The following is a 26,596-nucleotide window of genomic DNA, read 5'->3' as shown; positions in this document are numbered from 1 at the left end:
TTTCACCAGTATGGATATTGCTTCCATATTTCTAAAGGTTGTTTTGAAGCCTGATCCTGCTTGGAACACACTCCTGACCCAGCTCTTCTTATGCAAATTGATTAGATGTAATCTCCAACTGCATGACTTAGGTCACTAAAAAACACTGATGAGTTCTGGAGCTAAGACAAAGCTTTGAAGTAGCTAATGCAGCCAACTGCATGACTTAGGTCACTAAAAAGCACTGATGAGTTCTGGAGCTAGGACAAAGCTTTGAAGTAACTACAGTCCACACATAGTTAATCCCTCATTTCACTGATAAGGAACATCTGATTACGGGGTTTTGACCATTTTTGCACCTACTCCACAGCTAAGTAATCATGACAATCCTTCCTTGCCTTCCCTATCAAAGTATCCTGGGATGGACTTTTTATAGTCTTTATAATGGCCAACTGTACAATCACCAGATGTTCTCTCCTCCATTCAAAAGGACTTTTATCCTACCTTGGAAGAAAAGCATACTCTTTTTGTGTGATTGGGTTGATGAAGAAAACATCCAGGCTTTTAATCTTTTTTTTTCCATAGATGCTTACAAACAGCTTAGCTTTTATTGATGGATGTTTCTGGGAACTCACTGACTAATTCTCTGGCTCCTCTTTTCCTCCCTGTCCACTGAGATGATTTATGTCCATCGTTTTCTGTAAGCTGACAGCACACTGGATGCTCTAACAAGATGTGGACATTTTGTGCATGGGTGATTTAGTCATTAATAACATTAACAACGTGGACTTGCTTTCCATGGGAATGTGGAAAGGGACAAGTTCATGATATTATACTTAATAATATACATTATATTATATTAAACATACATAATATAATATAATATATTATGAATATTATTATTGGACACTGAAGGTATTAAGTCAAAACCTGGTGTGCCTGATACTTGTACATGGGTCACACATGCAAGGATACAGTATTTTTCTAACATGCATGTTCCCACTCTTCTAGAAATATTATTCCTTAGCTTTGTGAAGATAAAAAATTATTATGGTAGGCAAAAAGCAGTGTAGGATCAGTACTGTGCATCATTAACTTATTCAGAAAGCATACAACCCTAAGAAATGGGTGATTAATTTTAATTAAGATGAAAATCAAACACATACAAGGTATTTCATACCTTCATAATGTATTTTAGCAAATATTGAAATATGTATGAAATAGAACATATTAAAGTAACAGACTGTATTTCATATGTTTGTATTTCTTCACACAGAAAAAATTAGGAGAAAGATTTAGTGTCCATTTCACTCCTTTTTCTTGCCTAAATGAACAGAAACCTAAATAAGTTGCCAGGGACAAAGGGTTATTACAGAATAAAGGAAAACAGTCATCAAAGTCTTTCAATTAACACCAACAGAATCTTTAATGAAAACTGTATCACCACCACCTGTACAACTGTTTGTGTGCCACAGGTGAGGAACTGATGGGCCAGGCAGTGAAAGAACTGGCAAAAAGGCACCTACAACAGCAGAAAGGAAAGGACAGACTTCCAAAGCCAAACTTCTCCAACTGGGAAATTGTATTTCCCTGCCTCCCTTAGTACTTCTGACCATGGCTGCACAAATATAAAAGGCTAAGAAGCTACAGCTATTTAAGTCTATGATAAGTCTTAATTAACTGGGATTTTCAAAATGTATGTCAAGCAGAAGAAAAACATAACAAGGTCAAGCTACAGGATTCATTGTGGTTTCAGTTTTGCTAATTGCATGGGGGTCAATTGACTGCCAAAGCAGTCTGGGCTAATTTACTGATGTCACAATTGAACTGCCGTGGTGTACTCCGTCCAATGAATCCCAAACAAAATATCAAATGATATTCTGTTTTCCAAAATTTATTTGTGTAAAAATGGAATGACATGGATAAAAATAATCATCTGTTCAAATATTCATATTCCCTATATTACTTTTGCTACTATACAAGTGTACTAAAATAACATTACATTAATTTTAATTAGTTTTGCATTTCAAAGCATTTTTTCTACACATAGTATGTTTTTATGCAACTTCTGTCAATACTTGAAGATAAAAGGAAAGCCAAAGGTTATATGTTAATTATTAATTATCTGTTGAAAATAATGTAATGAGCTTGGTTTATATCAGGTCACACTAACTCTCAACTATTGTCTGTGAACTGCTGGAGCAATAAAAAATATAGCTCCAGGAAGGATAAACATTGCATTGTTAGATCCTTGAAAAAGAATAACTACTCTACTTTTTTGTAGGCTGTGTCATACACCCATGGGGTTTTTTTAAGTACTACTTAATTGTGTGTTTTTTGCTTTTTCGGTTTTTTGGGGGGTTTGTTTGGGTTTTGTTTGTTTTTGTGGGGGTTTTTTGTTTGATTTGGTTTTGTGTGTTTGTTTTGGATTTTGGGGTGGGTTTTTTGTGGGGTGGAGGAGGGGAGTTTGCTGGGGTTTTTATTTCCAACCTAACCTTTCACAGGTGTTGGCAGGTTCCTCCAGAAATAAATATACTATGCAAATCCTGTCACCATGACCCTGCTATTATTTTGCCTTCTATCCAGAGAAGGGGAAGAAGCCTTGAAGGTGCCCAGTGGAACTGCACAGTCAGTGTTTGCTCAAGAGGGATGACCCCAAGGAATGTTTGTGTGTACAAACATCTTCAGAGAGTACAGAAGTCCCCCATGGAATTTGTTGATAGCAACAACACTGACATTCACAGCAGTGAACACATTTTGCTGACAGAGTAAACCAATTAATAGTGCAGGCACTGAAAAAATCAGTTGGTTAAGTTATTTAATTTCTAGCTGCATTGATCTTTGCATCTGCTTTGCATTGATTATTAAAGCTCTAAGTTTAGCAGGGGGTCATCCACATAGGAGAAACTTCAGTGCCTTCAAAATGTTTTTGAAGAAAGAAACAATTAGTCTGTATATTATCAACACTAACTTTAAGAGATAAAAAGGTGGATGTGCTTATTTTAGAAGGCAGCTACTATCCATACTGGGCAAAGGGAAATGCAAACACTTTGGAAGAGATTCAGGAATGATATGAATCCCTCCTTACTGCTACTCAATTGCACACATATGTAAATGTACCTAAAAATCAGCTCTGGAAAAAAAACACGTATTTGCAAGGAAATGGATGTTTGTGGAAGCAGTAGCAAATGTTCCATAAACTACAAGCAATAAAAGTTATTGTTTGCATGATTTAATGTAATTTTTAGAATACATGGCTAGCATTTAACTGTAAATAAACAAAACCTTAGGTAGAAAGGAAGAGCAGGGTAATAAAGAGGAACTATGTTTTCCAGGCTTGCACTTTGAGTTATTCCCCAGCTCTTTGGAGAAGGACAGTCCAGACTTAGTTTCTTTTATTCTTCTTCCATTGTAGGGGACTCACCTAGGCCAAAGTTGCCCACCCAGTGCAACTAAAATTTCTGGAAACTCTGAGAAAAGCAATGGAGTATCTACAGAGGAGTATTTGCACTTTTCTCTTCAAGACCTCTTACTGTAAATTGTCAAACTTTTTCATTCTCTCTTCGTATCAGTTCTTGCAACACTTCTGTTGTTTGCAGCTAAATTCATTCTTCCTACACAGCTTTGAGAAACAGAAGGTTTGTTTGTGTTTTAATAGGGGAAAAAATTGATGCTATGCTGCAAAGACACAGGAAATACAAACATAAAGAAGAGTCTCACCACTTTGGGCCAATATTCAACACCTGCTCTTTCTTTTTTGTTAGGAGACAGAAATGAATCATCTATTTTGGTGCAATCCTCTTTATTTACAAAGAACACATCCACCATCCTCATTCCTTTAGCACTGTGGAAACCAATTCAAATTACTTTTCTTGTCAGAAATTCTAAAGGAGTTATCTGGCTTCCAGGGTCCCACTAAGGATTGCCTTTCTCACTGTCTACTGCTTTTTGCTGACAGCTAGTTTGCTAAAACTTCTGCTCATGCTCTTCTGTTTACAACCAGTCCCATGGAAAACTCTCAGCCCATGTAGCTCAAAGCACCCCCAGGTTCTGCCAAGTGGCCATTTGCCTCAGGCAGTCTTTTTCATTTGGACCAGTTCCCTCTCTCTTTAAAATAATCTTAATTTTACCTTCCTGTTGCCTTGAAAACTTACCCCAGTACACTTGCAAGAGTTAACCAGAGAGTAAGACTTAATATCACCATTATAAAATTAGCATTATCTCCAGAAGCATTTTATATTCATATTTAGAAAGCTCAACTTTGATAATAAATTCTACTGAACAGAATATCACAACTATTAATTTTAAAGTACTGTAATCAGCAGTAAAAACTACATCCAAGCTTCCTTTCTATGCATATCCCAGGAACCACATATAATGAAACTAATTTATTTTGATTATTGCCTTTTGGGAATCTTCAGGCTAACTCCACTACACAAATGTAAGAAGGAACTTTGGTTATTATGTTAAGAAAAGTGAAAAATTTTCTTCTCCTGGTCATAAGTACATATGATAAAACACCTACTTAATTTCTTTTCCCTGATTTTTTTTTATTAAAGAGCTCACAATTTTAATTTTAAAATCTGTTGTTGTCTGTTATCTTCTTTACCTTCTGAATTTTTGTGGAATGAAGAAACAGATCTGTTAGCAAGCTCTCACAAATACTTTGTATCAGCTTTGCTTAATTCACTCCCCAACGGAATTTTTTTCAATATAATATTGAGTCTGTCACTGGCACCATTTAATACTGCTTTTTACAGAGAACAAACATGTCGTGAGCACTACCAATAAAAGAATTAATCAGATGCTTACTTTTGTGAAATGACAGTATTATAAATACAACCTCAATTTTACAAAATGCAAGGAAAAAAAGTGAAGAATAACTCTCAGTATGGGACATTTGACTCGATGGGTTATTTGTATTGTTAACAAGCAGTCAGGTCCCCACAAGTATCAGAGTATAAAGAGTGAACACTTTGAAAACTCGGCAGGATAAATTGTCATTTGGAAGGGCCTTTTATACTGACTGCAGATGGAGTCCTGAGACAAGATCTAGTGTCAGCTACCCAGGCATATTGCTTGAAAGGTTCATTCAGAGAGGAACCTAAATTTTAGGTTGGAGAGAATGCAGAAAACATCAACCTAAAATAAATGCCCCGGTTATCCTCAGGAAAACTAGATCCACAGATGAAATAAGCAGTCATAGCTCTACTGATTTCAGAGGAGCCCGAGCAATATAACAAGTTGAGATTCTGGTCCTATGAATAGCTCCTTTGACTTCAGTAGGATTACTCACACAGCCTATGAGTAACTACATACAGATGTGTAAGATATTTGCTAAGCAACAGACAAGAAGATAGCAAAAAAGAAAAATTATCTGTGAGCTTAACAACTTATAAACTATATAATCCTGCAGACCTCTACACACATGAATACTATTACACACTGGGGTACATTAATTATGCATGTCAATATTTTTGGTTTCCTTACATCTGCTGTTGTTGGTTCTTTGCTCACCCTGAAACACAAAGTATTGCTTTTGTTCCTTCAAAAACTGTTGTTCAAGAATACACCATATTCTCTGTGTTTTAGTATTGCTGAAGTAAATGTGTTGCATCCCATAAGCAATATCATATTCACCAAAAGCCATTACTGTCTTTCTAAAAGAAATACTTTAAAGAATTGTCATTTGAATAGAAAGCAAAAAAGCTCGAGCTGAAATGCTTATATTCTCCACATTCATTAGTGCTATTGACATAACTGAACTTTGTTCTTATTAGAGTTACCATAGAAATGAGCCTAAAGCTATTACATGAATTGTTACTGCTATTAAGAAGTAGTCTACTTCAGTTTCATTTGTCTATTTGTAAGAATTTTTGAATATTTAAGAGAATAAAACTACCTTGATAACAAAATCAAGGCAGAAAGGTGGAGGGTTTTTTACAGAAACATAAGCATATTTAATAAACAGAAGCAATAACTTCAGTGGCACCCACACACTGTATGAAACAAGCATTTTCTACAATTCCATGTTTTTATGTTTGTATATGCTGTTCCTTAAGACAGGCAAATGGTGCACAGCTGAGTGTATAATGAGATGCTATATATAAATGATATTAACCTTTAAAGTTAGGTAAGCACTTCACACACACAATCCAGGCTTTCAAGCATTTTTTACCTAAAAGGGCAATCATGCATTACTTCCCCATTGCTCAAGAGCTTTATAGTGTTTTACATGAGGAAATAAGAATCTAAGTAATCTTTAAAGATATGCACTGTCCTTCTGGTGTGTAATTAAAATAATATATAAAAAAAAGCTATTTACATTTTAAAAAAGTACAAATCTATTTTAACTAACTGACTGATCCAATATACACAAATGCATATTTCAGACTAGATATAGGGAATATGTTTTTATGATCAGGGTGGTGAAACCTCCATGCCTGGGGACATTCAAGTTCAAGCTGGATGAGGCTCTGAGAAGCCTGTTCTGGTTGCTCATTGCAGGAGGGTGGGACTGGATGACCTTTAAAGGTCCCTCCCAACTCAAACAATTCTATGTTTTTGTGATCCTAGATAGCAACACATGACACATTGGCACATGTCTTTTGTGTGTCTGAGAGAAGGGAAGAAGGCACTTTATGTACATCAGTGATTACAGGCTTTTGGATTAAAAGTAACAATTCCTTAAAACATCTGAGGGGACCAACAGTACAAAAGGTGCACAAAAGGAAATCTGAGCAGCAACTGGTTTACCTTAGGAAGGGCAAATACTTTGCTAAAATAACTCAACTAGAAGCTTTGTGGTTTATAGTCCCATCTGTGTGAGTTTGTTAGTGACCTCAGTGTAATCTTGTCAGCAAAAAGAAAAGTTTAATGCACTATTAAAAAGAAATCATTTGGATGCAGATTCTATCAAGTTTTCAGTAAAATGATCTATGAACAGGTTGTCTTGTACCTATTCTGAGCAGAAGACTGAATGAGTATTTTAGATCTGAAACATGCAGAGAAAACAAATAATATTCTCTTCGTATTTCTTATTTGGCAAATCTGGGTGATAGATCTTTTCTTGTATAAAGGAGGAAAACAGTCAGATTGGAGCTTCATGGATGGGCTCTTGTGTGAATTTAGGGTATAAAATGCAAGAGGGCCAACAAATCATTTGGGCGAAAATGACAGTTTTTGGTTTTTCATCCAGTGAACTAGAAAGTCAAATTTTACTGAGAAAGGTGCTAGTAGAAAGATTTGTGAGCCTTTGGAGTAAAAGGAAGGATGAGAGATTAAAACCAAGAATACCTATCTGATCTTTTAACATAGTGTAGGACTCTACTAAAAAATGCTTTGCATTTTCTAAACCTTGCAATATTTAGGAACTCCTTTATTTGATATGCAAGTATATATTTCCCTTTTTCTAATCCTGCATCAATTTCCATACTTACCTCTAAATGTTACCCTGCTCTGTCAAGAATGTTCCAAATTCCTCCTATTTTGTTTTTGTTTTCTTGGGACTTCAATGGTTTTTTTTATCAAGACTTTTGGGGTGTTCTTATCAAGACACTGCTATAAGAATTATGCTTTGGAAATCATCTCATCATATTCTGTATTATTTTTTTCAAGGAACAAGCTCCCTGAGATGAGCCATATTCCACTATCTTACTTCTTAAGCCCTTCTTAAAAACCTTTTTTAAAATGTCACAAATCCATGGGAGGGATGGGTGGTGGAAGGTGTCAAGGGATGCCAGGCAGGAGGCTGTTCATGTTCTACTGCTCAAAGTTTCACTGATCTTTTTGGAACTATAAAATAAAAGAATGATACTTTCCATTTTCCCTCAATGCAGAATGTGAATAACTTTGATAGTATAAGGTAAGACAGTGTCTGCTGTCCCTTGCCCTTTCAGAAGGCAGAAGAGAAGAAGAGAAGCTCATCCAGGAGTTAAAGTATGAATATAGAGTTCAAAAACTTGAGATAAAATATATCTTAAGAGACAGGAATGTAGGTAAGAAAAAAAATATGAACCAAAATTTTGTTATGAGCAAAAAAAAATTACCAAAGCTCAAGGTCTTAACTTGGGGAAAAATTATTTCAACTAGATAAACTGAAAGACCAACAAATAAGGGCAAAGGAAGCTGAATTTAGTGTAGAAAGACATCAGTTAATGTTTTTTGGAAGACATTTATCCATTTTCATATATACACAATGTAACAGTTTCTTACCTGTACCTATGATAGAACCTAAATTTTAACTGCTCAGCAAGATGTGGGCAGTGCTCTGAGCAGTGCAAAGCAAGTATTTGCCGAATGAGCAATGAATTCGGAAAGAAACTGGAGGGAAAATTTCTAAATTAGTGGGGTAACTGAGACATTCCCTCTTCACAAACAACTTGCTCCTGCTCTGTACTGGATTGAGGCCATGCTATGTTCAATTTGGAATCAATAACATTCCAATTTAGCCAAGCATTGAAGTCAGAGGGCAAAACAGGACAAGGTTCTGAATTTTCAGCTACACATAGGGCTCTACAAATCTTTAAAAAAAAATTCTGGCTTACCTCAAGAGCCTGAAAAAATGTATTACTAAAAGATGACAAGAACTGGATGGTAATGTTCCTCCTCCTTCAGAGGAAAGAAAATCAGGGGGAACAATAAAAGGATGCACAGCTTTTAACAGCACGCTTTTCTGTATTTGTTTGTGTTCTTGTTTTACTTCTATTACTGTAGTTTGGGTCTATATTGAAGGTAACATCTAAAGAGTCAAGCATTCCTGTCTTTAAAGAATGATGAAAGAGATTAAAAGCTCATCTGCCAAATGGGCTCTAAAGTAGATACTTCAGAAATCTTTTCAACAGTAGATTGTCTCTGTGTGCTATTCATACAATTTATTTGCAACACTTAATTGCAAAATCTTATATGTTACATATAAATAGAAGTTTTCTAGCTAGATTAAAGGAAAATATTGCATGGAATGTAATAAAAAACTTGTATTTTACATGAACTGCAGCTGGTGGTGAAGAGCAGATTGAAAATAAAGGAAATTTCTTTCAGCATTTACAATTCATAATGCTACTGAACTCTAGCTACAAGACAAAACCAAGTTTCTCTAGTTATACTCAAGGAAAGCCAAAATTCAGAACCAACCATGAAGCTCTGAGTTCTAATCCAGTTGCCAAGTATGTCCTTCTCCTTTGCTCTTCTGAAGAAGCTGGTTGATGTTTATGTTGCATTTATCAAACAGCTTATTTTAGCTTTCATACCATCTTAGAAGTACTTTTGATGATATTAGGAAAACAATGCTTGGAAAACTTGAGAAACTTTTTGTATGAGAATGTTTTCATTATCTAATGATGCCTAAAGACCACATTAAATATATTATACTCCAAAAATCTAGGAGAGCAACCACAGAACACAGACCAGATCCTCTAGATCTGGAAATGGGTACATTCATACTTGTTCTTAAAAACATCAATAAACCAACCTCATTAACATGAGGAATTAAAACAATGAACTACTACATTCTATCACAACACAGTTTTGCACAGAACTATCAAAGTATTGAGACAAATTTAAATGAAATAATATTAAGTTGAATAAGGTACTTTACAATAACTTTCATCTATATTTTGCAAATAAGAAGAAATAGATGACAATTTGCTCTCAGAAAAATTTTAAGAATGTTCATATGAATTTTTAAAAAACTACCAAAAGGAAACAAGTACCAATAACATACATTTTCCTTTGTAGCACCACTTGAAGCTAAACCTTGGCATTAGTACATTATAATTTCAGTGAAGGAAAATTATAAGTGCTAGTTACCTGGCACCTTTAAAGCATATATAAATTCACTGTAGATCTACAGTAAAAAAGTTATTTAAACATTCATAGTGCCAGTATACTAAGAAAAAAATCATTAAGTAGACCAAAGCTTGTCTTTAAAATAAACCCTCAAGATTATAGTACATTAAGCAAGTGCTTTTTCCAAAAATCATCAAGATTAGAAGGTTCAAGAAGGGAAAACATCACTGTCTACAAATTTTAGATCTCATTTATGAGAGCAAAATGAAATATCACAACTATCAGTATACAATCAGATACATGTAGCAGCATAGCTAGAGTTTAACCTCATTTAACAGCAATAAATTGTTAAACAGGTAAGAACAGAGAGATTTGGCCCAGATTTTTCAACATAGTTGTAAGAATTTAGACCACAAAAGAATTAGGTGATTTTATGTATGAATATTTACTGAAGATTTTAATTGTGCCACCACAGATTTAATGATGAAACTACTGATTCTAATAGAGAATTTTGCTCCTTTGAGGGGAGGTGCAGGTTGGATATTAGGAAACATTTATTTACAGAGAAGGTGGCCAAGCACTGGAACAGACTTCCTAGCAAGTGGTCAGTGCCCCAACCTCATCAGTGTACAAGAAATTATTATTTATTTGGACAATACTCTTAATAATATAGTTTAACCTTTGGTCAGCCCTGAAGTGGTCAGGCTGAATAATTCTTTGCAGGACCCTTTCAACTGAGATACTCTATTCAATTCTATTCTAAATATTCTAAATATGCCACCATAAGGAAATTTTACCTTTCTGCAGCCTAGTGCTGTAATTCCTTTAGTTTTTGACAGGAGAAAGAAATAGATTTTTCTTCTTCAGCATAAAAAAGTCAAGGTATAAAATGACTGCATTTTATTTTTGCAGTGCTATTTTTTTTTTTTGCAGTGCTAATTATTTAAATTGCATATACAGGAGAAAGGGAAGGAGTGACTGTTAATGAAAGTTCTCAACATATTCTGAAAGATAAAGCTACTACAATAATCTTAAAGTTATTGATACCTCTCTCCGTCGAGAAGCCCAACAGGTTTGTTTGATTTTCCAAACGACAGCAGCTACCAGCAGTAAGGATAAGAAACAACTGCAATTACAAAAGAAAAAAAATAAGAATTGTAACTCGTGAAAAGCTTATATCTTTAGGGTATCAAAAGCAATAAAAAGGCATTCTAGCATGGAAAAATAAACCCCCAAAATTGGGGAAAACTAAACTCTACCAGAATTACAAAGAGTCAACCATCCACGTTCAAAGCCAAAAGCAAATGCACATCACATGCTCTGGTTTTCTCCTGGAAATGTTTCCATTAGCATGGGATAAACTCCAGTACAACCCTCCAGATATCCACAACAGCCTCAACAATATGCACTGCATGTTCCACGTTCAGTAGATGGAAAAAAGTATAGGATGAAGTAAAAAGGATGAAGTATAGCAAAAAAAAAATTATAGCAGTTTATATTCCTTTCATTTTGTAAATTCTGAGTAATTTCCTGGGATGCAGGAAGGGTAACTACACAAGGAGTATAATTAATTTGAGGAGCTGGGTTTGCATAGTGACAATAGGTCTGTGTTATCTTATCGAGTATTTCCATGGGTAATTGCCCAGGGAAAACGTCTCCAAGGACATCATCACATTACAGTTCCAAAGACACAACAGAAGAATTTAAAAAAAAAAGAAAATTAAACACCTGCAGTGCACAATCAGAGCATACACCTTCTCTCTTGCTTCAGTTTCTTTGTATTGTAACATTCAATCCATAAAGTATTTTAGTAGAAAGATCATTGAACTCAACCTCTTTTAGTGAGTTTCTGGATACTGAAAAAGGCTTCTAAAGCTGGCACTTGTAATCACTCAGAAGATCTTTCAAGTTTTTAGACAGTTTTTTTTAATATAAGTATCTGGATTTACTAATTGTGTGAAGAACTTTCACACCATGTTTGCTCTTCTGCTGTACAAAGTGGTTTCAATTAATCTAACTATTGAAATAACTACTAGACATCTACAACTTTTCTGCCAAAAAGCTTCAAAATATATTCTTTAATACAGGAAATACCAAGATTTATGGAAGTAGCATAGTTCAGAGGAGTACTGTGCATAAGTGCAAAGCAACAACCAATGTCTTCCTTTAAAGGCAAGCACGAGTGATTGTAAATTTATATTTGGTTGCCTAGAGAAGAGCAGAACTAAAAAACCCCCACTGACCACCAAAATAAATTCAGTTTTTCAGCAACATCTTTTAAGGTTTTTAAGCCAAGAAGGACTTATAAATAGTATTTCCCAGAAATGTTTCCCTTCCTCTACCCTGCAGTGTCCAGCTGGTACCTGCAACAGATGCTTTAGCGCAGCATCAGGGTACTGATGTGCTGCTAGAGATTGGGATGCTGTGCATGAAGTAAGGGAAAGCCATCTCACTCTTCCCCTCCTCTATAGTCCTTCCAAAATCCACTAAATTAGGGAAACAACAGCAAGTCTGTTTGCAATTTTTAACTCAGTGCTCCTGGAATTTAGAAAAGGTTAATACATGCAAGGGAGCTGGACACAAGAAACTAAGAGAGAGCCTTGCACTGTGTGACTGATTTATTATGAACAGGAAGAGAATCTCTACCCTTAGAAAATTCTCTCCTTCACATTTATTAATTTCTTGAACAGTTCTCTTAAGTTAGTAGAATAAAAAAATATTCAGAATTCTGGCTGAAAGACTTCAGACAAATGGATTCTGTGCTCTGTATGTCAGTGGAGTGGGTCACACCAAATTTTCTTCTCATAAGTCAAAACATTAATTACTTGCAAAGCTAAAATCAGAAATTAGTGTCTTAAAAACACACCCATAGATACTATAAACCATTGGAAGTTACAGCATTGATAATGTGACTATTGTATAATCTTTTCTTGGCAAGTAAATATTCTAATTTTTTTTCCTCTTTTTTTTTTAAGAGGGTGGTTTTTTAGGGAGTGAATCAAAATTCATGCTAAAGAATGAATGAAGAAAGAGATGGAAAATAGATTTTGTGAAATTAACCCAGTTCCAGCCTGTGGTGAGATAAGATCCTTGCTTTATGTAGGGCAATAAAAATTAAAGCTGACTGCAAAGGATCTCACAATACAGAGTGACTTGGCAATAAAATAAGAGAATGAAATTCAGCGACAATGAACTGAAGGCAATGTGCACAAGAAAGAAAAAAACACCACAACTAGCTACAAATACAAAATGATAGGTTCTAAATTAGCAATTACCACTCAAGAGAATGATCATGAAGTCATTGCAGATAGTTATTTGAACATATCAACTGAATGTTTAGTAGCAGTCAAAATAGAAAATAGGATGTTGAAAGAGATTAGAAAAGGAATAAAGAACAAACCAGAAAGCATTGGGATGTCAGTGCATAAATCTATAGTGTGCCTCTACCTTGAAGCAACCATCACCTTATCTCTAAAAATCTAAGCTGAATGTAAAAGGTATAAAAGAAAGCGGTCAGCTTGGTCAGGGGAATTAAATGGTAGAAGAAATAAGTTCTCTTTGGCTTTGAAACAATAGGGATTTAAAGAGAGCCATGATAAAGACATTAACATCACAGGCAAAAAATGTAAAAAAACAGCAGGATGGGTGTAGGTGGATGCTCTCCAGTCCCCCATTATATTTCTTATCTCCTCCTTGATATAAAAACAGAAAGTGCAGTGCAAATTAAATGAACTGAAAATTGGCCATTGGGCAGATAAAAAAGAATCTGTCAGCAGGGGACCAACATCAGAAAAGGAACTTCAAGATGGGTTACAAAGCTCCCATCAGATCCACTCAATTTTGATGGGACAAATATATAATAGCTGGGAGATCTATGCATGACACAAAGACAAAAGTGATTAATAATGGTTAATGGCACAGAGGTTAAAGAGATTGTACAACGGTCAATTTTTAGATTTTTTTAATACACTATCATTGCTAAATTGCATTTATGAGAACAAGGAAGTCAGATGTCATTTACATTGCAAAGGATTTCTCTTTCCCTTGGAATGCAGCAGTTCCCAAACCAGCTTAGAGACCACTGTGAATGACAATTCAGTATGATTTACTGCTGGGATGCTGAAACAAAAGGGTTAAAACAACCTTAAATACTCAGGTGCAAAGCAGTAAGCAGCACTTGAGAGATAAATTTATCACCCTACAAGGGTCTGCCAAAACAGATATTACCAGACTTGTTCTAAAAGCTCTGCCATTGGCATTTTGTGAAAGGAAATTGGAAAACATGGAGAGAATACAGAGAAAAATCACAAAAAGTATTCAAAATTTGGACAAAATCTTTTGCTGACAGTGACTTCACAAATACATCATTTCACTTTTGGAAAAGATCAAGTGGCAACTTGCCTGTAGTTAATCCACATGATCATAGATTATGTGCACCATCTCTGACTGTCCAGTTGAGACTGAGTGACATCCAAATCAACAGACATTTGGATAAATTCCTCTGCAAAGCACATGGGTTATGACATGCTAACCCCAAGTACAGAGTGAATGACTTTCTGCATTTATCAATGTAAATCCTCCCAATAATACAACTGCCATACCAAGACACTCTTAAAACCACAGCAGCCCAAGTATTATCAAGATTTTGTGCTCTCCAGAGCAAAGAAATAAAAGTGCCAGAAGACAAGGATACAGCTTTGCACAGTTTCCCCTTCAAACCACGTGGAACAAAAAAGGAGGAAACACTAAAAAAGCATGCTTGAAAATGACCAATCCATCACCAGCACCCTGGATTACAGGTTGGTTGGAAGTTACTGTCCTAGCATGATTTTGGAGACAATAAACAATTGGAGAACTAATGAACTGCAGCGGAAGAAGCCTTGTACACAGTTTGTGTCCAGCACAGCAGAGGAAAGTGGCCAAGGAAAGGCTGCAAGAGAACACCAGGGCTGGCAGGGAGGTCTGGGCTAGGCAGATGCTCTGCCCAGAAGGGCTCTGGGTAATATGAAAACAGAAATAGTGATTTAATAGAACAAAGACAGGGGAGATTGCAAGGAATAATTACTGCCTGCATAAATATTTTTGCAAGCTACAGAGCAAATTTTTGACTTTCAGAGGTCACATTTAGGCATATTTAGTGCAGACCTGGCTGAGAAAACTAAAGTGTTTTCCATAACTCAGAAATTAGTTTCTCTGTGTTTCTTTAGGTGGCAAACTAAAAAGTGTTAGGGGAATTAGTGGATGTGTTGCTGCTTGGTCTGGGCAAACTGAAATAAAATGTGTAGATATTCTTAAAGAAATTGAAATTGCATGGATAAATAGAGGGGGAAATCTGTGAAATGTAATGATCAGCATGTTTAGACCAGATGAATTAACGACACATTTGTGCCTTAAGCTCTGTGAATGCATAATAAGTACACTATGGAATTCCTTTTTTTTATTATGCATTAATGCCTATAAATTACATATTGTATCAAAGTAATACTTTGGTTAAAGTGAAATAATTTACTTATTTTTGCAGGAATGTAAAAGGAACTAAGCATAAATATTTTAAGAATCAATACTGTAAATAGAAGGTAAACAAAACAAAATGTGCCATTCTTTGTTATTTCTTTTTTCATTCTCTAATTGTTTAACATACAAAGAGAATAATCGTTGTTTTTACGATTTTACTTAAGACAGTAATTTGCACAATAATTCAAATAAATTTCCACAAACCAATGAAAGCAAACACTTCTACAAAACTTTAACTTTCATCTAGTATACTTTTAAATCTACTAAAATGAAAAATTATGTGAGATTGTACTTTGAGCATCCATCACATTTACTCTTCTTGCAGGACAAGGTAATGCAGCAGCCCAGAGCTGAGCGTGGGGCAGCACCCCTGGTTGGGCCCAGCCTGGGAGCAGCACAGCTGGGCCAGCACAGGGTGTCACACTGCTCTACCAACTGCCATCCTCCTGTCCCCATGCTCCAACACGTGACAGACCCATCCTTGTGTCCCAAGGGGAACTCCTGCGGGGCTGGCTTAGTGTGGATCAGGAATGGGGTTTTGAACCAAGCCCAGAGTGCCCCTGTGGAGCAGCCCTGGAGCTCAATCAGAAGATGTGCAATGTTCACTCCAGAGCCAAAGGGGCTGTCAATCCATGGAACTAAACCAGAGCTAGTTTTAAGACAAAAAAAAAAAAAAGCATTCAGTGTGGATGTCAGGTCCTCAGCACCATCTCGCCCAAGTGATGATCTGTTTCTTCACACTGCTCACCAGCAGAGACAGAAGCTCCCAAAATTCCTTTCATCAAGTTTGTTAGGGGCATAGCAGACTCATTTACTGCCCACATATATATATTTTACTGCCCACATATATACATATTTTACAGGCTTCTCCCAAGTCTTTTTGAACACAGGAGTTGGGGCATCAAGGCAATTATTGCTCAATCACCTGAGTCTTGCTGAGCTCAAACAGTAATTAAACACTCTTCTGAATCCACCAACCTCCTGCCTGTTGATTTCTCTTTGACAAGGGCACAAAAATGTACAGTTCCCTAAATAGCAATCTAAAGAGTGACCCCACACTCTACTGTTTCTCTTCTAGTACTAACATGAACTACAATTTAGCACATTCAGTAAAACAAACTGATGGCAAAGAAACTTTTTAATGCGGATATATGCAAAGAAAACAAGTCTCATACCTAACTTAATATTTTCAAGGTAGTACTGCAAAAGTTTCCAACAGATCACATTAACAGTTTTTCTAAGAACTGCTTTCCCAACACATTATTTACTATCTTTTTATTGGCAAATAGAGCCCATTTTAATTGATATTTTATAAAGCAAGCACAATTCTAAAATAAAAATAATTGAACAATTATTTTTCTAACACCATGACTTAAATAGCAATTATTGTCACAGCAATTGATTTCTTTCATTGTACTTGACAAGAACATTGTGTTTATGAATATGATGTGCTGGGTTCAGCCATCCTTGTGTTAACTGGTATACACATGACAAGCAGCTCCAAAGATTTCAACAGGATTATCTGAAGCACAAAGCATTGTAAACATAATATTAGAAGTCTGATGTGTATGACAGCAGAATATTTTTTTTAATGATTAATTAAATTGCTATGAATCAGAAAGTTTTATAAACATCATTATAAGTAGGACTATTTCAGTGATTAGCAATTTAGAATGATTCTGGGAATTAAGTGTTACAATTCCAAATTAAATTGTATAAAGATTTAGGGGAAAGTAGTCTTGGCTAGCAAGGAAGTAGGACATGCAAATTCCAGTTCATGGTAGCACAGTGTGTGGGGTCAGGGAAATAAATCCTGGCTGTAGAGCCAAGACATTTCAGCCAGGAGTGCTGAATTTCTGCTCAGGGAGAGGCACAGCCAGCGAAAGGCATCGCCAACAAAGCCAGCATCACCAGCCAGGTGATTCAGGAATGTCCTTTTCCTATTCCTGCTTGTCATGACAACACCACCAGCAGCTCCATGCACTGCCTCCCATTTTCTGGAACTGAAAAGCCAAGAGCTGCAATCTTTCCCTCCTCAGCTACAAAATGTCATTGCTGCACAGCTGTTGAAGATTGCATGCAAGATGTTTTCCATTACCATCTGTATGGCTGATTACCTTGTCAAGTGAGCAGTTTGCTTTATCTCTCTCTTTGAATGACCACATTCACACCTTCCTCGGGAGGGGACCTCCGCTGATAACAGACTATTGAATATCGGTGCATGACTGATAAGAACTATAACATCCCATTGTGAGATGCTCCGCCCAGAGGGAGGAGCCAAGCACTGCTACCCCATATACTCCAAGATTCTGAAATTGCAGTTTCAGTTTATTTCTCCACGAGATTCCCCAGAGGAACAGCAACTACCTTTTCCTCCTGGATCTTCAGAAGAAGACTACATCCTTCTCTACAGAACCCCCTTGCTCCAACAGAACCACACCTGATACTTCAGAGGACTGCAGCCACATTTTCAATCGGACTGCCACCAGCACCCTGACCAACAGGGTGTCAGGTTGGGTTCTGACTCTGTCAGTGTTGTTCCAGTGGACTGTATTGTTTATTTTATTCTTTTTATTTCTTCCCTATTAAAGAACTGTTATTGCCTGCTCCCATATCTTTGCCTGAGAGCCCCTTAATTTAAAATTGTAGCAATTCGGAGGGGTGGGGAGGGTTTACATTCTCAATTTCAGGGGAGGCTCCTGCCTTCCTTAGCAGACTCCTGTCTTTCCAAACCAAGACAACAGCCTTAAATATGACGGGGCTTTTTCCATCAGTCTAGATCTATATTCCATTCTTTTCCCCCACAGCTTCTTTCTGAATTAAAGGAACCCAAGGAAAATGTGAACCCTGTAATCCAAAAGCCACACAGGCACTGAGTTCAAGCACTGAGCTCAGGCTTTCCAAACTGAAAAGCTAAAGAAATGCCTGAATATGAGGTAAAGTATCTACGATGGTATTTAAAACTCAAAGTATTACCAAAAATCATTTAAATGCAAATTTGTATTTATTTGTGTCTCAAATGGAATTCACACAAGTTAAGCAACAAGTTTCAAGTTCATTTGAAACTAATTACACGGATAATTCTTCTTATCCAGATGACTGATTAAAATGTTATTTTTTGATGCAGTCCTGAAAATCCATATATCCCCAGAAATAACTCTTGCATAAACTGATTCATGAAAGTCACATAACTTCCCTTAAAATTCTCTTCTTACACATTCACAACTACCAAACTTATACAAAACAGATTAAGAGTTAATAAGAAATATATATCTGCCTTCTAATCTGGTCCTTCCAGACTCAACACTGTATTTGGTAAGAATGCATGGAAAAGAATATCCACACGAGATTTGTTTTACTTTGTCATGGTTAAAACCATGACACTACTAAAAGAATGCTGTAAGTCTCCAGAGCAGCACATTAAAAATTACTATTAGAAATATCATGAAAATAATTTTCAGTCAGTAGAGCAAAATTAAGAAAAATGACAAACTAAGACTTCAATAATGGTATAAATAAAGCTTCACAAATTAAGCTCTGAATGCATAATAGGAAACAGGGAGATTGAAGTATCAATGGTGTCAACTGCATTTTATATCAGTTATATTTTAAAGTAAGCAGTAGCAATGAAATATAAACATAATATGTATTAACTTATTAGTCAGAACAGCTACTATTTTTTGTGCTAAATAATTTATTAATATATATTCAATACAGAAAACCAAATTAATCCTTCTTCTCCCAAGGCATAAACTCCTATAACAGTTTAGAATCATCTCTGACAACTGCCTTTGCAAAGTCTGGGTTCATTGGTCTTTCCTGCGCAATGAAACATCAAAAATCTTCTTGAAATTAAAGAAGAAAGAAATGTTTGAACAGGGAATTTGTAATTAGTAGAAAAATTATTATGAAAAAAAAGTATTGGCTTTTTTTCATTATGTACATGTGCAACAATGTTACAGTGGATGGAGGGGAGCATTAAATAACTTTATTCAATAAAATAATTATTAAAAATAACTATTAAAAAAGCACACATACATTTTTTAGATTTCTATTTTGCTACATACATAATTCATGCATACATCCACAAAGCTGTGGGTTTCTGTTAAACATACCACAAGCTGCTATAGTGAAGTATGAATGAACGATCAATCACACAAACAGCCTTTATGTTCGACTTAAAAGAGAAAATGGATGCAGTGTACGCCAAGATGCTGTTGAGAGATCAACATTCCCATTTAATCTGCCAATCCAATATCAGATTAAAATGAACCATGTAAAAGGACCCTGAAATATATTATACAATAAAGCTGTAGATGTGAACTTTTACCCTCTGTAGTTCTTCCTTTCACCTCTTTGAGGCAACAAATAAAAAAGATTTACAAACAAAACAATTTGATCTCATGTAAAATGAAATTAATCTGCACTGAATAAATAGAACATCACAGCCATGAAGCGTGATTATGTTTCTTTAGTTATGGAAAATACTTTAATATTTCATATAATTTTATGTGTTTGCCCTTCATGGGTGAAATACTCCATATTTCTCTCAATAAGTGATGGTGCATGTAAAAAAAAAGTATAAAATTTATATATATTTGTCCACTGAAATTCTGGACAAATTATGAAATACAGAATTTAGTATTTTCAGGAGTAGCTTTCCAGAATAATTAGAATTTGAATATATTGTTTCTATTACAAAATAGTTGTGCTTTCACTTCTGCTTTTTTGCAATGGTCTCCCTGATTTATGGTAATTTAGGATTTAAAATTAAAGGTGGGGGGAGGGGGAGAGAGAAAGAGCAATTTTTTCTAGTTACTGTCAGCTAGTGAATTTAGGGAAGAAGAATGGTCACCAATGCTAAATTTCAGCCTTCCAAACCAAGAGATTCACATTATTTCAAGAATTTCTTTTCAATATTTTCACCCATTGTTATTTTTCACTGCTCTCTCTAGTACAGCTATTATTCTTCAATAATACATCACAGAAATGTAAAATATGCTTAGAAAGTCACCATACCATGTCAGCATTGTTTAGCATGATAGACTGAAACACAATGAAGAAGTTTAACACAGTCCAAACAACTTTTCCCTTCCATCTGTAACCTTTCCAATACTTTTTCCAAAGAGGCAAATATGCTAAAATGAGTAGGTATAAAAAAGTCATAACTTTCCTTATTAGAAGTCCTGTTAAAATTCAATTTTCCTGAGGACAGAGCAAGGATTCTTAGATTTCCAAGCCAAAGAAGCATCATTCTAGAAGAACACTAAAAATTCTGCAAATGTACTGGATAAAGAATAAAAAGCCCCTGATTACCCTCAACCTGATATTAGAATTTCAGCTACTAAAGACTGAAAACATATTAGGAAAGAAATATAATTTTTCCAAGCGGTGAGTGTTTTCCTAAAATATCACCAAAAAATTATTGAAAACATAGAAAACCAACTATGATACAGAACATGACTGGGCCAGATATGGAGATTAAATTCACATCAAAAAATTCAGATTAAAAAAATTAAAAAGATTATGTAACTAGTTTAGTTTTTACTGTGTAATTTTTAGTGTGGATTTTGGAGTTCACAGTAGAATTTCCATAATTTTGCTTCTTATTGACAAAACATAGCCATCCCTACCTTGGATTGCAACAGATAATTTAGAAAGACCACAAAACCTCCGACACAAAATACTTCATTTAGTACCAAAAAATTTTACTGGAATATTTGCATTAATATTCCAATACAGAAGATTAATTCCTTTGATTTAAGATATCTCCTCTAAAAAGGAATAATCAGATTTAATATTTTTGGGCATATGAAATTCACAGCATAGCACGCGGTCTAGCACTGTCTTTTCTCCCTCTCTGTGATTTATTTCAGCTGAGCACAGGGACCTGGAATATTTCTGCCCTGCCATGAGGAGATTGCTCATTTCTTGGCTGTCACTCAGTGCCCAGCCCATCACACCGACCTGCCTGCAGAGACAGGCGGGCACGGGGCTTGACAAAGCTGCTTGTCACCCGCTGTAATGGACAATGACACCACGGCCTGAAGGAAAACACTAATGCTTTTACTTCCTTTATTTCTTGTTATTGTTTCCCTTCATCAGCTTTCACCCCACTTCACCGTATTCCTCACATCTGGGAGCAAACTCCTGAAGTTAACTTTGCAACTGGACATGTCATAAGAAAACTCAATTCCTTCTCTTTGGAATTAAAATGACAAAAGCAAAATTTCAAGTCTATTTATCACAGATGAAAACCTGTTCTAGTTCTTTTGCTTAAAGTACAGTGGACTGGAGTTTCATAAAAAAGTGACCAGGAAGGATTAAGCACTCTAGAAGAAAAATTGCTGTGAGCCCTGATGCTGCTGAAGTCTAAGAAAAAACTGACTAACTGGATTTAACAAAGTACATCAGAAAATGTAGCAAATCAAAATATAAACACAGTATGAATCATCTGTGATGCTTCTTAGGATACAAAATCCAATGCAGCTCTAGAAAGACACATCCCTGAAAGGAGAAAATGCCAGAGCTTCAGGAAGCACAATGAACACCTCTCACTGTATTTGCTACATAAAGGAAGAGAGACTTCCAAACTTTAACTGCACTGACTTAAAGGAAGGAAGAAGCCCATACCAGCTTTAAACACAGGCACACAGGCCATCTTCAGATATCTGAGCCTCTAATTTGTGTTTTGAGGAACAGCGTCTGTTGAAATCAAAATATGTTGAACACTCACACACACTTCCAAATGACTCAAAGGACAAACAGAAAGATGAAAACCAGGAGGAAAATAATGGAAAACAGTTCTGTTCACTGACAGATTAAGTGACTCATCCCTTGTTTTGAAAAGCAACTGATCTGGTGGTACTGGGGAATCTCCTTTGCCCGCAAGCCAATAACAAGTGGCTGCTTTCTCTGGAAATATGAATACACCAAATAACTCCACAGTGATGACAAAGTTTCTGTGTGATTCAGAGAGCAGAAGACACAAAACTACATTCAACAATTCAAAACAAACACTTAGAGGAAGGTAACCCAACTCAAATTGCCCACCACAGTACAGACACGCTTTTCCCAGTGGAAGTCAAACAGCTCTGTGCTTCCAAGTGAGATGAAAACTTTTAATGCTGCACTAAGTAAAAATCAATTTTATTCTAGCCTCAAAAGTAAAATCCATTTTGCTTTGTTAACTTGATTTTCATATTACTATAAAATACTCTAATTTGAATTTATAAGAGTTCTGAGATCCCAGCCATGGTGGACATGATCTGATCCCAACACACTGGTTTTTGTCTTTCTCATAGAGATCAATATTCGATCTCATAAAGATAAGCACTCCAAAATCCAGCACTAATTTACCATTCTTCATTCAAATAGAAACAAAACATGAAGGCAGGGTACAGACCAAAGGATGCTGGTAAAGAGCAGGAGTTCTCCCACTGCAAACTCACCCCAGGGTGATGGATGCAAGCACTGCAGCTCCCAGAAATTCTGACACCACTGAAATGCAGCCACCCCCTCCCACTGCAGGCAGCACACAGCCCTACATGTGGACTTAATAAATCTGGATCTTCAGCATCTGCGACAATTCCTGTTGTAGGACATGCTCATCTTTACCAAAATACCCATCCTCTCCTTCTGCAATAAGCACTGGGTATATTTTGAGTATTGTTTTCTCTCACTTACACTGCACACAGAAAGATTTAACAGAAGGAATGCACCCCTGAGCCTAAATGACCATATTTTTTCATGGAATTTCTTAAAGCACACACAAAAGAAGGATTTTCAAACTTTCAAAGAGTCCATATTGCTTAATATTGCTCTACTTACTAAAACCTGAAGATTCTGTAATTTATGACAGTACGGAGATATGTTACAAAAGCAACTAAAATATTCTGTTCAGTCAATGAGCTTCACCCAAAGTACCAGAGGCAAGAGAAGTAATAGTTCTGGGAGCTCAGAGAACATGCCTGATGAGTTAGTAGTTGGTACAATGCATTTGAAATGCTTTAAAAATGCATTCCTTTAAAAACATAGTTTTGGCACTTGCTTATCATTTCCTATCATGATTATATTAACAGCTAACCTTTGTCATCTGCACCAATTTCATGCTTGCCTGGTTTTTGATTATGAGATTTAACCACATTTCTTACCAGAACTTATGCTTCAGATTCTTAATACAAATAATTATCTGGGAATTGCTTGAGTACTGTTATAAATTCTGTTACACTGTTATAATTTTATTTAAAAGCAGGTATAAAAATTAAGTGTTTCTTAGCTCTCCAATTAGGATTAATTCAAATCAAAGATAATAAAAACAAAAAATTATTGAACAATCAATATTCATGGATGTTAGATGTGATCTAAAGAAGTAAATAATATTTTCATAAAATAAAGCTACTTCATAAAACCATATGATATGTCTAAAATGTCCTAGCATCTATTTAGCTAAATCAATATATCCATGTAAGACTTGTCAACACTGCAAATTTCTATATCCCTTAGAGTTTCAAATAAACTGCCATACTTTAGAATATTGTGGGTTTTAGAGGTCCAGGTAATACAGAAATATGCTTTCTTTAACTCTGCATACTGCATTTCTTCAGTGTAAGATCATTCACATTCGCTGCCTGTGAAACTTTCCAGTGAGATCTGTACTTCTTCAAACAAGGTGGAAAGAAAAGAAGTCACAGACTTCTGAATTTCTGTGATGGCTAAAAGTCTTCAAGGCACTCAGCACAGCAACACAGATGCCACACTCTCGATAAGACAGTTTGGAATCTGTTACTACTCATATTGCATTTTTATTCTTAGAGAAAAGGTCACTGAACCAGTAGCTGAAACAAAACATTCCAGCAGAAAAAGAATGAAATTAAATAGGGTGGAGGTTTTTCACAATGCATATCACGCTCTGAAGCACTACAGTTTCAAGAACATTCTGCTTATTTTTTTCAATATAACTTCTATTTATCTTATCCTAGACTGTTTTTGTTCTAGGATATACAATATCAGTATCTTGCTAGATCAAGCATTAATTTCATCAAAATCATGCATTTTGTGCTTTATTGTGTATAGTTTTAAAAAATTCCTTACACAACAATGTTTTTAAAACAGTTCATTTTGATACAACAGGACAGTTCTAAAATGCCTGTTTTGATGCAGTAAAATGTTCATTTCATCTTTCAGTCTGGAACACAAAACCTACAAAGGAACAGTTTTAAACTACACTTTTGCCTGGTTGTTGAATAGCAGTTATTGTCAAACGGGTCTATTTGCTGCTCTGGCCAGGCAGGGTGAACAGCATTTTGTCACAACCTCAGAAATAGAAATATAATACAGGCAGGTTTCTCAAAGCATGTTGAAGTATGTTTTGTTATCAAGTACATTCAAATTGTCCTTAAACACAATTATTTTCTCTATCAACAATCTTAGTAAGTATGGCCTGGGTTATTTTTATTGTTACCACCATGATTTGCCACAGTCGCAATACACCTAATTCCCATTCAGCAAACAAAACCAAACCCCACAAACAAACAAACCCAAACCCACACAAGACAAGAAACAAACAAACCCTTATCAATATTATTCTTTTAGGCTGCAAACTGTTGACATCCTACCTGTGCATTTACCCAGAACAAACTGCATGAGACAGACCATCATACTTGGAGAGACAATTCCATGCACCCATAGAGATGGCTGCACCACCTAACAGCCTTAAGTTCACCTTTTCTAAGGCTGCACCAGGGCACAGAGCACCAACAAACTGCTCTTAGTTCACCTCTGCTATTTGTGAGAGGATCCCTCTGGTCTGGTGTACTTGCACAGACTTTGTTTTCTTCTATATGGGTTTGTAATCTAAACATTTGCATAATCATCATGAGTTTTAGAACTTGCTGTCTCCCCATGAAAAAAAGAGAATAAAACCCCAAAACACACACACACACACAAAACCAACCAAAAACCAAACATCCAAAACACCACTAGATTGACCTTTAGGCAATCAGCATTTTATTGCTCTGTTTGTGGTCAAAGAGGAGAAATGGGATATTTTATATCACCTACTAAGCTCCTCACCATTAGCCAGTGCCCTGGGTATAGAAAACTTCAGGCTCTGTTCATTTCTGTGCCCTTTTTGGCAACAGAAATAAAACAGAATTTGGACCATTCACAGTATTTAAGAGTCTGATTCTTTAGGTACAGTTCCTCTTAATCCCTGTAATATATGGTACAAACCCAGCCAACCTTCATGAGGTGTGAGGACTGTACCACTGAACATGAAATACACAATTATATAACGCAAGATTCCAGCAGCTGCCCCTCCACTGGTACAAATTAGGGACCACAGTTTGGAGGCCTCCTTTCAGGCATTTCTCAAGATTCAGAAGCTGGTTAAGATACTGGTTTGATGGTAAAGAGTCATCAGGATTTCAGTCAGAAGACAAAAGAAAGCAATTTACCTGAAGAAGGTGACAAAGAACTGCACCAGATCCATGATAGTATTGTGCTGTGAGAAGGCAATCTGCAAATAAAACAGAAGTAAATTACAACATTTTCAGACTCAACAGCTCTTTTTAGACGAGGGCTTTATGGCTCCATGGATGATTACTTTCAAGTGTAATTTCAGTCTAGTCTGCACACACCTGCATTTATGATGAAGTGAGATGAGCAACTAATTCCCATATCCTTGCTGGTATAAAAACACAAACAATGGAATATAATACTCATACTGAAGTAAACTTAATAGAAACATCCACGTAGTATAAAGAATAAAAATAATATGAAAAAAACTAGGAAATCCTATTGTAATAAATTGTCTTGTTTATAGTGAACTGTTTTAACCAACACCATTTTCCATTTTTATAAAAACACTGAAACAACGTTTTAGAGAAGACAAACAACAAAAGAGCTTAAAAGTAATGCATTTAAATATTTTAATTGTATAATATTAAAATTAATGCATATGTTAATTTAATTATTATAAAAGATAAATCCGGGGCATAATAAAACACTTTCAAAGCAAAATTACTTTAAAGACAAAGTAATAAATATTCCTTTGGGCTACACTTTTATAGCCTCAAGAGAACATGCATTAGCATGGCTGTTGAAAAAGGTGCCGTAAAGCGCGACTGTCGTAAAACCGGTCGTAAATCGCGACTGTCGTAAAAGGCGTCGTAAAGCGCGACTGTCGTAAAAGGTGCCGTAAAGCGCGACTGACGTAAAGTGTCGTAAAATGTGCCGTAAAGCGAAACTGTCGTAAAGGGCGCCGTAAAGTGCGACTGTCGTAAAGCCGGCCGTAAAGTGCGACTGTCGTAAAAGG

General features: G+C 35.9%; 1 protein-coding gene across 1 annotated transcript in view; it reads right to left on the bottom strand.

The window, feature by feature from the left end:
• The window catches only part of ATRNL1 (attractin like 1), a 428,986-nt gene that overhangs the window by 191,091 nt on the left and 211,299 nt on the right, over positions 1-26,596 (bottom strand). Inside the window, exons 27-28 of the mRNA XM_014310189.2 lie at positions 25,737-25,798; positions 10,813-10,891 (exon numbers count right to left, since the gene is read on the bottom strand). Coding sequence (XP_014165664.1) covers positions 10,813-10,891; positions 25,737-25,798 — 141 coding nt within the window. The remainder of the gene's footprint in view (positions 1-10,812; positions 10,892-25,736; positions 25,799-26,596) is intronic.

Source organism: Geospiza fortis, unplaced genomic scaffold (assembly GCF_000277835.1).
Source record: "Geospiza fortis unplaced genomic scaffold, GeoFor_1.0 scaffold1303, whole genome shotgun sequence".
In the NCBI taxonomy this organism is placed as follows: domain Eukaryota; kingdom Metazoa; phylum Chordata; class Aves; order Passeriformes; family Thraupidae; genus Geospiza; species Geospiza fortis.
The sequence above is the reverse complement of the archived record's forward strand: the minus strand, read 5'-3'. Positions and strand labels throughout refer to the sequence as shown.